Source organism: Xiphias gladius, chromosome 19 (assembly GCF_016859285.1).
Source record: "Xiphias gladius isolate SHS-SW01 ecotype Sanya breed wild chromosome 19, ASM1685928v1, whole genome shotgun sequence".
Lineage (NCBI taxonomy): Eukaryota > Metazoa > Chordata > Actinopteri > Istiophoriformes > Xiphiidae > Xiphias > Xiphias gladius.
The window spans coordinates 15,962,287-15,975,011 of record NC_053418.1 but is presented as its reverse complement, the minus strand read 5'-3'; the positions used below and the strand labels follow the sequence as shown (position 1 = coordinate 15,975,011).

The 12,725-nt window shown below is 40.4% G+C and overlaps 1 protein-coding gene across 1 annotated transcript; it reads left to right on the top strand.

The window, feature by feature from the left end:
• The first annotated feature begins 4,451 nt into the window (after positions 1 to 4,451).
• Positions 4,452 to 12,693, top strand: myo1ha (myosin IHa). Its single transcript, XM_040154505.1, has 31 exons — positions 4,452 to 4,580; positions 4,673 to 4,788; positions 4,960 to 5,158; positions 5,260 to 5,340; positions 6,215 to 6,394; positions 6,489 to 6,587; positions 6,681 to 6,794; positions 6,882 to 6,953; positions 7,063 to 7,182; positions 7,274 to 7,341; positions 7,509 to 7,614; positions 7,724 to 7,804; positions 7,918 to 8,009; positions 8,331 to 8,425; positions 8,531 to 8,577; positions 8,846 to 8,926; positions 9,367 to 9,472; positions 9,564 to 9,681; positions 9,775 to 9,888; positions 9,997 to 10,073; positions 10,152 to 10,220; positions 10,321 to 10,405; positions 10,504 to 10,666; positions 10,755 to 10,838; positions 10,927 to 11,020; positions 11,094 to 11,149; positions 11,232 to 11,367; positions 11,452 to 11,522; positions 11,853 to 11,950; positions 12,054 to 12,153; positions 12,274 to 12,693. The coding sequence occupies exons 1-31, from the start codon at positions 4,458 to 4,460 to the stop codon at positions 12,298 to 12,300; spliced, it is 3,072 nt and encodes a 1,023-aa protein (XP_040010439.1). The 5' UTR covers positions 4,452 to 4,457; the 3' UTR covers positions 12,301 to 12,693.
• The last annotated feature ends 32 nt before the right edge of the window (positions 12,694 to 12,725 follow it).

The window sequence follows — 12,725 nt, the reverse complement described above, 5'->3', positions numbered from 1 at the left end:
TATGTTTTATATTGAAGTCTGTGTGGGTTCTGTGTTTCACCTGGCAGCAAGACAAACTTTCCCTTGAGTTTGACTAAGTTGAAGTTAAAAGCCAATTACAGACTTAAGGGGCACCCTGGTGGCCTGTGGGTATAAGGTGATGACCACAAATGGCAATGTTCCCAGTTCAGGTCTGGCCAGGGATCTTTATTGCATGTCATTCTCCATTTTTCTTTTCCCTTATTTTTCTATTATGTCTACAATGTCAACTTTCTCATACAAGCATAAAATGCTCCCCAAAAATACTCTGTCTGACATCTGAATGCTATCATAGGAACTTCAATTAGAGGTGCTGTTATCGGTTAATTGTTTTCACCCAAGCAAAAAATTAGGTAATTGCATTTGGGCATCAACCCAGTAGCATTTTACAGACGTACTACGCATTGGCAGCTCAGACTGCAGCTCTAAACAATGGCACTCCCCTGACTAGCATTGTCATAGTGAGTAATAAAGCAGTTAGTGATTAGTTGGTAATGTATCCACCTAATCAAAGATCAGTAACCAGACCTAGACTGTGTCAGCAGGGAGAAAGAGACTTAGAGCTTTTTTGCTGTTGGCAGAGAAGTAATTGAGCTTAGAGGTTGAAGGAGAGACAGAGAAGGAGGAGAGAAGGAAAGGGGGATGGTTGGATTGGTGTGGTTTGGATCTTGTTTCTGTATCGTTACACTCAGTAGAGATACCCAGGTAAGCACTGAATAAGATCTCTGTCCCTCCACCTCCTACGACATGAATGATTAAGCACCTGGCCCACAGTGGCCTGAGCCTGGGTCAGGATGGTGTTGAGAAGCATATGTGTGCACAGGCCTTGACGCAACATCACCGACATTGCACTGCTACAGCATGCTGGATGAATGAGCCACTAGACAAAACAGAGTGGAGAGTAAATGTATTTTTTCATTAGTATTATTAATCAATCTGGACTACTGTCAATAATCCAGTGTTTAAAGGTTCACTGATTGTCTCCATGCAAGCAGACACAGGAGGACACGCTATTCTTGTCGAACTTCTCTGGAGAGAAGGAAATTTGTTCACGTGTGGATCCTCATTGAGATTCTCCATCTGACAGCAGAATAATACAGCTTCAGAAATGCAGGTTTGACTTTTCTTTTGTGTTGTAAAAATCTATAGTTTTGTTTTATTTCAAACTGCGTGCTGCAATTCAGATATCATACTGTAGGTGCCGTCAAAGAGTTTCAGAGTTGATAAGCCTGAAAATTTAGTGTGACTATGTTTTTTGGGTGGTGTTAGATCTGAGCCTCATTTCCCAAAGGCATCTGCAGGCTAAAATTATCTTAGTCATATTGTAAGTCTATGGGCTAAGATGACTGATCATCTTATAGTCTAGTAGTACTCTCACTGTCTGGCGGAGCATTAGATGAGATGATCGACAGCACTCTCATATCTGTTAAGTATGAGGCTACAACCAGCAGCAAGTTATCTTAGGTTAGCATAAAGACAAGGAAACAAAGGGAAACGACCAGCCTGGCTCTGTCAGATGTTTAAAAAAATCCCCCACCTGCAGCTCACTAACTAAAATTCATTTTCTTGGTCTGTACAAAATCCAAAGTATAAAAATGACAATTTGCGTTTTACGGGGGATTATGTGCTGGACTATTTCTGGGCTGGGAGCAGTGACTTCCTGCAGTCTTCGCTGTTTTCCTGGCAACTGCTACCTTCGGACTGAGCAAGGCTAGCTGTTTCCCTCTGTTTCCAGTTTTTGTGCTAAGCTAAGCTAACTGGCTGCCTGCTGTAGCATCATATTTAATGTATAGGTATGAGAGAGAGAGAGATATCACTCTTCTCATTTAACTCTCTGCCAGAAAGTTACTAAGCGCATTTGCCAAAATGTTGAACTATTGCTTCAAGATGCTTTTGGGAAACACAGGCTTGGTCAGTAGAAACTGTGCAGAGCCAAAAGTAAACAAAGTAACTTTTAGTTATCCTTTAGGGTCAAGTGGAGATTTTACCAACATACCAGATAATCAAGCAGAATCCTCTTTAGGAGGAAGATAAACTTTCCTGTCACTTAGTTGTTGAATTACTGTGTCTTAGTAGCAGCTCTCCCCTCCCTCCCTCCCTCATCTAAAGCTACCTCTACTTCTCACACAGATGAGGTCACTCTGCCTCAGGCAACGCTGACACTCTAGACCAAGATGAGGGACCATCTCTTAATTAAAATACAATTGGTTGTGCTCTGTGGTAGCAAGGCAATTCACCTGATCTGACAATGGCTTAGTGGATTCATTACATAATCATTCTTTCTGCTGTGCATAAGTTTGGGCTGTTGATTGTTAAATTATAACTAGAATTACAATACAGTCCACTTGGTTTGTATCATACAAAGCTACTAATAACACATACATGAGGAAAACTTTTTTTAAAGTCAGGTGCTTTCTTCAACTCAGACTTTCTTGTCTTCCTGGACAAGAAAGTCTGAACGCCCATTCAGTGTTTAGCCTTTCTAGTATAGTGTCATTTGAAACATTTTTGCGTGCTGCAGACAGATTTCTTGAAAAGAAATACCTACAGGACAACAGAGGAAAGCTGAATGGAAACCAACAAACCTTTAGATTTTGTCAGTGCACTGAATGAAAACCTAAAACATTGGCATTATTATCACTGAATTCATTAATCCTCCCCTTGACAGGGGCTTATCTGTTTATGTTATTACTTGTAATACTGTATGGCAGATCCTTAAGTCACGCTGTCCCTGCATATTGTCTGCTTTTGCTGCCCTGAGAGAAGTTTGTTCCCATGAAGAAAGGGGGTGTCACAGATACCCCACACCAGCACCACTACCATTACATTGCCAGATTGATTCTGACGTCCAAAAAAGGGTTCCTTCAATGATATTGTTCACCTGTCTCATTGGCTTAAAGTGGGTGGTTGGGAGGGAGGGGGGGCTATGGGAAGGGGGTCGGGTGAGGGTTATTGGTGGGGACACGGGGTGAGGGGTATTGTTGGGGAGAGGGGTGAGAGCATTGGGGGTGTGGGGCTGACAGGTGGAAAAAAACACTCTCATCTGACTAGCCTCCTCCATCCTTCCATGGGGCCCCGTTCGAGCAGAGTAATGAAGTCCAAATTACAGCACAGGATTGCTAAGAACAAGACTCTATTGTTCGCCCTCGGGGCACACTAAATGAGTGTCACAGCAAGCAGCGGGGCATAGACCGTTACTGCACTATTTAGTCTGTCCCGTTGTCTCAAGATGGCCCCGTTTCAGAGGTTCTCAGATCAGACAAATACTGCTCCCCTCCTCCCCCCTCCTTCGCCTTCACCCTTCCTCTGTACAGCCAACCCCTCCCCAACTCCTCACCCCAAAATAGGCCAAATCTCCTCTATTGTGTTTCGACTGCCTAGTGTGAAATTGACTGTGACGTTAAATGTTTTCTAATGAATAATTATTGAATGGATATGCAGGGGGAATATGTGTAATGGATTGTAGACTGCATTTTAAAGACGTCTTTTTTGTCTCTGCTCCGTGGTATTTACAGGACAAAAACACTTGGCCTTTCTCAGAAGAAATGAGGGCCATAGGCGGAGGATAGAAGCGGGGGAGGAGGGGGAACGGAGGGCTTTGTGTCAATTAGATCCAATGGATTATCTTTTTTAATGTTTTTACAGAGAGAGTTGAGAATCAAAGGACTTCTGCTTCCAAAGGAGAGAGAGAGAGAAAAAAAAATACAAAACCAACAAAAGCTGTGAAAACCTTTGGTCTAAGTGTTGGTGCTGAGAATGCAAAACAGATTGGTGGAATTTTTCCCACTATGCTTCTTAAATGTGCCGCTGTTTTGGGCTCCCCGAGTTCATTTGCACAGTGTGTTATGTTTGCTTGGTGCGTCAGCTCTAGTGAACTATGGGCTGCCAGCCAAGGTCCCTGTGTGCTGTGTAGTGATCATTAGCTTCTGTCTGTTCGTCTGCACAATCACAGAGCTTTGCTTCAAAGGCACATTGGACCTCTAGACCTCTTATTTCAATTGAACTAACAGGGACCATGTTTGTGCTTTTTTTGGTGCTTTTTTAAGCACCGTCCTCCCCCATGGAGCCATTTATTCAAACATTCATTCATCAAGCCGCATTTGTTGAAATACACGTCTGAGAATTTGGATGTCATTGTTTTGCATGCAAAAATGTGTTACGTTATTGCTAGTTTGGCAGCGTTTGCTTCCTCTAAAGTTCAGGAATAATCTAACTGATTAATAATTACATTTATAAAGTTATGACAAATTCAAATTTTTGATGGTGAAGCATTGATTGTGTAATGGTGTTGTAACTTGTGCTTTAGAAATATAGGGATCTGCAGATTATGGTGTTAAACACCACAAATTTGGACTTTTTAAAAGTTATTCTCGATGCTCTGATTCTCTGCATTAACTCCCTTATGGCTGATACAACTGGTTGCACAGGTTCAGCTGGACATGGAGGGTGCCTTGACTGCCAGGGACCGAGTGGGAATCCAGGATTTTGTCCTTCTGGATGAAACCACAGAGGCGGCCTTCATCAGCAACCTCAAGAAACGCTATGGCAAGGATCTCATTTATGTGAGTTTGGGAAAGGACTATTTAAACCTGCTGTCAACAAATGTGTGTGTGTTTTCCCAATAAATATGACAACTTTTAACTCGTTCTTTTAGACCTACATTGGCACTTTGTTAGTGTCTGTCAATCCCTATAAAGAGCTGGACATCTACAATAAGAAACACATGGATCTCTACATGGGTGTCAACTTTTATGAGCTTCCACCACACATGTGAGTCTATAATCTGCATCTGTAATGTGAATATGAGGGTGGATGTACAGTAAGTGTCTGTGAACACATAAACAGTATATACCTGTCCTAAACATTGAACTAACTCTTTGAAGTAGCCCAATTCATCAAGGTTAATTTGTGAAATATTATGATTGCTCTTCATGTCTGCAGCTACGCCTTAGCAGACAACGCCTACCACACCATGCTGACAGAGTTCAACAATCACTTCATCCTCATCTCTGGTGAGAGTGGAGCGGGGAAGACTGAGGCCTCCAAGAAGATTCTGCAGTATTATGCTGTCAGCTGTCCGAGCACCACTCTGCTGAACACCGTCAGGGACAAAATGCTCATGTCCAACCCTGTCCTTGAGGTCTGATCATTACTAGATGTTATACCATTGTAATGACATACCAAAAAGTAGTTAATGCTAACATTAAATATTCTATATGATATGGTTATGTTTTCCCGCAGGCTTTCGGGAATGCCAAAACACTGAAAAATGACAACTCAAGTCGGTTTGGGAAGTATATGGACATTCAGTTTGACAGCCAGGTAAGAATCAGGTTGCAGATTCATAGAAGTGCTTCCAAGAAATAAATCAATAATCATAAATAAGAAAGAAAACCTCAGGAAGTTTATGAGAGGCCCTTTAAGTATAGTTCTCCTGTTTTAAAACCTTAGCATCCAAACTGGTCTGAGATTCTTAAAAATGTGCCTAGAGACCATAATCTAACCTCCTCAGTTGTAACACACTGCACTATCATCCAAAGATTAGTAGAAAAAAATACTCACTGTGTATTGATAACTGGTGGATGGTTGAAATATGTGAAATAAAAATGACAATCTAAGTTTAACAATAAAATGTTGAGTTGAAATGCTTAGTTTAATTGTAAAAAAAAAAATAAGCGTAAAAACTAGAAGGGGACTCAGAAGAGCACATACCTCGGCCAAGGCCAATGTCAAACAACATACACCAGACTTCAGAGGAAAAAATTCTATTTCATAGTAAATGATCTGGATTTGCCCCAAAATTTAATGGGTTTTTCCCTGGCCCAAGCCCCATCGCTCTACCAAGTTCTGTGCAAATCGGTTCAGTATTTTTTGTGAAATCCTGCTGACAAACAAACAGACACAGGCGAAAACAACCTCCTTGGCGGAGGCAATAAATTGGAAGCATTATGGAGCAAATTTTAGAACTTTGCTCAAGGATCAATTTTTTAATCCAAGAAAATAAAACATTACAGGAGAAAGTTCAGCAAAAATATTGAATAAATATTTTTAACTTTCTTTTCACGAGACTGAAAAACTAGCTATCAAGAAAAAAAAATACATTATCCTAGAAAAATATTTTAAAATATTTAGACTATAGGCTATGTTTTTTCTGCAAGTTGTAGAGCTGCTGTCTTTAGGATCATGATGCCCATAGGGGGATGCTGTTGGAGGCCATGTCCTGAACTACCTGCTGGAGAAGTCGAGGGTTGTGCATCAGAATCATGGGGAGAGAAACTTCCACATCTTCTACCAGCTAGTGGAGGGAGGAGAGGATGACCTGCTGTACCAGTTGGGCCTGGAGAGTGACTGCCAGCATTACAGCTATCTAACCCAAGTATGTATAACTCACGACCATGTTTCAATAGATTAGATTTATGAGACAATAGTACACTTTGACTTTATGTTACTGTGTTTATTCTCTCTGACAGGGAGAGTGTGCCATTGTGTCTTCAATTAATGACAAAAATGACTGGAAAACAGTTAAAAATGCTCTGCAAGTCATCAACATTAATGAGATTAACACTAATGTAAGTTGGATGCTGTTACTGATGCTCTGATTTTAAACCACTCACTCTTCCCTTGTAGTTTTGCCTCGCCTTATAAATATTTATTCTGTGCAGCACTTATTTGGGATTGTTGCAAGCGTCCTCCATTTGGGGAACGTTCAGTTTGACTTTGACAGTAAAGGCCATGCCCTCCTGAACAACAATGCAGAGCTGCGCTGGGTCTCAAATGTAAGAAAATAGCCCTAGTTATCCACCAGATACGTCATACTGTTAAAAAAAGTCATTGAAGAAACTCAATTCATGTTTTCCTTGCAGCTACTAGGGGTCGATGCTCAGAGTCTCCAAGAGGGATTGACATACAGGAAGATTGAAGCGAAAAGAGATCAGGTGCAAGCATGTCAGAATGTTCTTTAGTTTTATTTATGATATGGCTGTTACTATTTAAACTTTCCCTGTTGTGTTTGAAAAACAGCTATGATTTTGTCTCTCTGTAAAGGTCCTCAGCCCGTTCACAATCGATCATGCCATCTATGCCAGAGATGCCCTGGCTAAAGCCATCTATGGACAGACCTTCACCTGGCTGGTCAACAGGATCAATGAGTCCATGGAGAACAGGGTGAGAAGAAGAGTATGTGACAAGTGACAAACTGAAGGCAGTGAAGATATTTGGTACTGACTTAATTCTCATCTGCTTTATGCCCTGCCAGGACTCTTCAAGAAAGACTGTAATAGGGTTGCTGGACATATATGGGTTTGAGGTGTTCTATGTAAACAGGTAGGCAGTTAGTTTTTTGCCATTTTCCTACATTTTAATACAGCTCGATATTGTGATGAAGGCTGTTTTGTACAATCTCAACCAACTATAAAGGATTTTTTTTCTTTGGATAAAATGTTTCCAGCTCTGAGTACTCTCTGAATACTTGTGTTCACATTTTTCCTCAGTTTTGAGCAGTTCTGTATAAACTATTGCAATGAGAAGCTGCAGCAGCTTTTTATCCAGCTGACACTCAAGGCTGAGCAGGAAGAATATGAAGCAGAGGATATCGAGGTAATCCTGTTAACCTTAAACAAAAAAGGTAGGAGGAATAATAGTGTGTTTACATTCATTTGCATTAAATAGAGTTTCATTCACTATCTGTCTTATAACTTTTCCCCAGTGGGAGCCAGTACAATTCTTCAATAACAAGATCATCTGTGACCTGGTTGAGGAGAAACACAGAGGAATCATATCAATACTGGTGTGTACTTGCTGAAATAGACCTTACAGCCTGTCCAGCAGCTTATAAAACACACTGTTACTGTAAAATATTGCCATGTGTAACCATGGTCAGTGTTAATAAATATCCTTCAGGATGAGGAGTGCCTGAGGCCAGGAGATGCCACAGATCTCACCTTCCTGGAGAGACTGGAAGAAAAGATGGGGAATCACCCTCACTTTGTAACGTGAGTTGACTTAACCTACCAAACAATCTAAACGAAATTCCGAGGTGAGCACACTGACATTTTCATTGCATTTTTAGAGATAAAAAAAACTAAAAGAATTTGGAATACTTTTTATCAATTCACATTCACATTTGGTAATTTACCAGCTGTTTTAATTAAGTATAAACTCCATCTAAATGACACTGTGTGCGTATCAACGTTGTGCTGACTGGTGTCTTGTGACTGAGCCAGCAGTGAGCCAATAGAGACAGAGAATTAGGATTCGATTATAAAGCCTCTCACTTTTCATCCCTCTGTCTTTCTCCACCTCTTTGCCTGCAGGCACAAACTGGCTGACAAAATGACACGTAAGACTCTGGAGAGGGGAGATTTCCGTCTCTTGCATTATGCTGGGGAGGTCACCTACTGTGTTGTAGGTAAAGGGAACCACAGTCGCAGGCCATCAAATATGTAAATCTTTTTATTTTCACCTGACAAACAGCCCTATGACCCCTATTGTTTTTTTTCTTGTGACATTCTAGGTTTCCTGGACAAAAATAATGACCTGTTATACAGAAACATAAAAGATGTAAGTCTACAATTTTGTACTTTATAGTAAGTGAGACAGAGAATATGTGCTAGAGAGGGGAATCAGAGAGGAGACTTAGTTCCTTAAATATTAACCATAATGTAGACTTACTGCAAATGAAACAAGAGGGTAATGGATGATATTTCGCATCAAAATTACAGTAAATTTGTGTGTTGATGAGTGTGTGTGTGTGTGTGTGTGTGTGTGTGTGTGTGTGTGTGTGTGTGTGTGTGTGTGTGTGTGTGTGTGTTATCCCTCCCTCTCATAGCTGATGTGTCAGTCTAAAAATGCCATAGTCAGAGAGTGCTTCTCCACCATTGACCCAGACAGCAGGCGAAGACCAGAAACTGTGAGTGCTCATCATGTTTGGCTCTTCATATCCCTCAACTGCATCAATATACTATATCACCAGCAGTACTATGCTATAGCTCAGAGTTTCATGCCATATAAAAGCCTGAAATGTTTTTTCTTAAGCATCATCCAGAGTGGAAAGGCAGAGGGTTTTTTTGCACACCGAAATTTGCAAGGGTCCTAAATAGTTTTTGATGTGTGTGACACCCATTTTTACATTTTTTTGCAATGCATTTAAAGAGAAAAATTGTGTACAATGTAGAGATTATAAATGAGAAGAAACAAATCAGTAAGTGGTCTATATTATCTAGAGCGACCACAGAGACAAAGACAAGTGATTTTTATCAAGTCAGTGGCAGTCTGACTGTGTCATCATTAAGCCATATGGATCTGACAGAGGACCTGTTGGGGATTAAGACCCTCATGTTGTGTCTGTAGGTGGCGACCCAGTTTAAGAGCAGCCTGCTGAAGCTGACAGAGATCCTCATGGCTAAAGAGGCCTGGTACATACGTTGTCTTAAATCTAATGAGTCCAAGCAGCCAGGTAATTTAATGAATAGATGGCTCATGTAGCTCTTTTGTCAACAGGATGGAGATATTTGAATTTGATCCTGGTCTCACTTGCCTAATCACAGGTCAATTTGACGAGGCACTGATAAGGCACCAGGTGAAGTACCTGGGCCTGATGGAGCACCTCAGAGTCAGACGAGCTGGTTTTGCTTACAGACGCAAATATGATGTCTTCTTAAAGAGGTATGGGGGTTAATTAAAAATCTTGTTGAACTGAGTGTTTCCTTCCTGCTACATTTGAAACATGAAGAGTGGGTTGTTTGCTGCATCTTGCAGATATAAACCGCTGTGCCCGGCCACCTGGCCTCACTGGAGAGGAGTGCCTGCTGACGGAGTGGAAGTGCTGGTTCAACATCTGGGCTACCTGCCAAATGAATACAAAATGGGGCGGTGAGGACAGCACTTCCTAAATACAACAGAGTGAATGCACTTTAAGCCAGGAGTAACCCAAAACCCTTTTTTTCTTTTTCTTTTTTTTTTTTTTTACCGTTGTAATAGTACTAAAATATTCATCCGTCATCCGAGGACACTTTATGCCACAGAGGATGCTTATGAGAAATGTAAACATGAACTGGGTGAGTGCAAATCAGCCATGAAAATCTTTCAGCATCACTGCCTGTGAAATGATTCAATTTAATGCACTGAATTTGCAGCAACTAGACTCCAGGCCAAATACAAAGGATACAAGGCAAAAGGAGAATTCAGAAAACAAAAAGAAGCAGGTAAGTGTCACAACACATGATCTAGACTAGGATGTACTTTGCTGCTTTGTTATATATGTAAAAGAAAATTACACACCCTCTGCTATTTTTACCTCCTCAGCCACTAAGATTGAAACTTGTTGGAGAGGAGTGCAGGCTAGGAAGGAGAGAGAGAGGAGAGCCTGGGCTGTAAAAGTCATCAAGAAGTAAGATAGAAGATGAAAGTTGTACAATATCATTACAGAGCTCCTCTCAACGTTAGTGTCACATTTTCACTAATTCAATATTTAACAACCTGTTTCAGATTTATCAAAGGGTACATGACCAGAGGGCAAGCAAAAACCACAGATAACTCGGAGTACCTGGCCTTTGTGAGACAAAATTACCTGAACCGGCTGAAAGACAATCTGCCAAAGACCGTTTTGGATAAAACCACCTGGCTACCTCCACCAGCTGTGCTCATAGAAGTAAAATGATCAATCAATTTCATTGTAAAACAGAATATGAACCGACTGACGTTTTATTTTGACTGGTGCGTGTTTTTGCCCTTGTCAGACATCAGAGATCCTACGTAAGCTTCAGTGCCGTCTTATGGTGCGGAAGTATGTGAGAGGAATCACACCCCAGAAAAAAGCACAGGTAACTCACATGTCAAACACGTTGTATAAGACCATATCTTCATATGTTCTTTTTGTAGTGATCAACTTTATATTTTTCATCCCCACAGCTGCAACTGAAGCTTGTTACCAGCTCCATCTTCAAGGGCCAAAAGGAAAGTTATCCACAGAGTGTTGCTCAACCTTTTGTAGACACCAGAATCAGTAAGTATCAGATACATTCCCACAATGCCATTTTATTTTGAACAATCACTTTTACATAGTTTAATATGTGTAGGTGAGCAAGATGTAAACATGAGGGTTCTCCAGATGATTCGCAATGAGCACATCAAGGTAATAAAATGTCATTACACACCCAGAGGAAATACAGCATTGCATCAAACAGAACTAACTATGTTTTTTTCTGTCTCTGTAGTACAGCGTCCCGGTAATCAAATATAACAGGAACGGTTTCAAACCAAGGCCAAGACAGCTCATCCTCACGCAGACAGCTGCCTATGTGATAGAGGAAGCCAAGATCAAACAGAGAGTGCTGTACACCTCTCTCAAAAGTCAGATCAATATGATAATATACACTTTACTTGCCATCAGGGATGTTTTCATAGTTGGTTAAATATTCGGTTGACTCACTGCAGGTATTTCGGTCAGTAATTTGACTGATGGCATGGTTGTATTCCACATAACCTGTGAGGACCCTAAACAGAAGGTATGTGGATATATATATATATATATATATATATGTATGTGTGTATGTGTATATGTATATGTATGTGTGTGTATGTGTGTGTATATATATATATATATATATATATATATATATATATATATATATATATAAACTTATATATATAAGTTTCTGATGTTCTGTTACTACAAATTAACAGATATAAAGAAACTACTTGAATCACACAGCTCATTTACATAGAGAAGTCTTCAGAGATTTTTAATTGGAAGTTTCTTAAAAGTTAACACAATATGGCATTTTTAATTTAAGGTCCTTTTGTCTGATTGTATTTCACTCTGTGGGTTTTTTCAGGGGGATCTAATAATGCGGTGTGACCACTTGTTTGAGTTTTTGACTAAACTCAGTGTCATCGCTAACAAACAAAATGTAATCAAAGTGGTTCAGGGCAGGTGAGTGTGTGTCTAGGACAAAAATCTAAGAGAGAAATGTTGAGGTTAAATTTTATATTTACATTAATCTAAAACATTTGTACGTGTTTGTATTGTTTCTTAGTATCAAGATTGAAATCCAGGCAGGGAAGGAGAGTGCAGTGGACTTCAGCACCGGGCAGGAGCCCATGGTATACAAGGCCAAGAGCGGACACCTCATGGTGGTGAGTTGAGTCCTGTTTTGATTAAGAATTTATGTACTGATGTACTATTTGAGGCTCTGATCTAAAATTAATCTATAGATGAAGAGATGCTGCTTTGAATCAAACCATTTGTCCCCGCAGGTTGCCACACGGGCTCGGATACGGTAACGTGTGGGGCTTAGGAGACACACAAGAAGCCCCTGCATATTTCAACAGTAGACCCCTTAAAAAGGAGATCAACATGTCTTCCCCTGAGCAGAAACATCTGCACTTTAGAAACCCTGGATGAGCTTGTTTGTTGGACAGCATCACATCTATACATAGCAGTCAACAATCAGAAGTACTTTTCCACCAAAGAATATTAATCTGCAACTAAAGGTTACAGTTGTAGCATCATTCTGTGTTGAAACAAGGGTTGGTCTCTGTTGTTTAGAGCACTATAGTTCTAAGCAAAAGCTGACACTGGGCTTTAAAGCAAACATTTAAATCTACAAACTCTGTTTTAATGAACTTAACACTCAACATTACTCATAAACTGCTTCAAAGAATGTGTAATTCTGATTTCCGAACAATGAAGCCATATGTATCATAAT

What these genes read in the sequence shown, in the direction of transcription:
- myo1ha (XM_040154505.1), top strand. Translation starts at nt 4,458, where the DNA reads ATGGAGGGTGCCTTGACTGCCAGGGACCGAGTGGGAATCCAGGATTTT. An exon ending in TGTCCAACCCTGTCCTTGAG is followed by an intron (nt 5,159 to 5,259) that starts GTCTGATCATTA and finishes GTTTTCCCGCAG; the next exon opens with GCTTTCGGGAATGCCAAAAC. An exon ending in TAATGAGTCCAAGCAGCCAG is followed by an intron (nt 9,473 to 9,563) that starts GTAATTTAATGA and finishes GCCTAATCACAG; the next exon opens with GTCAATTTGACGAGGCACTG.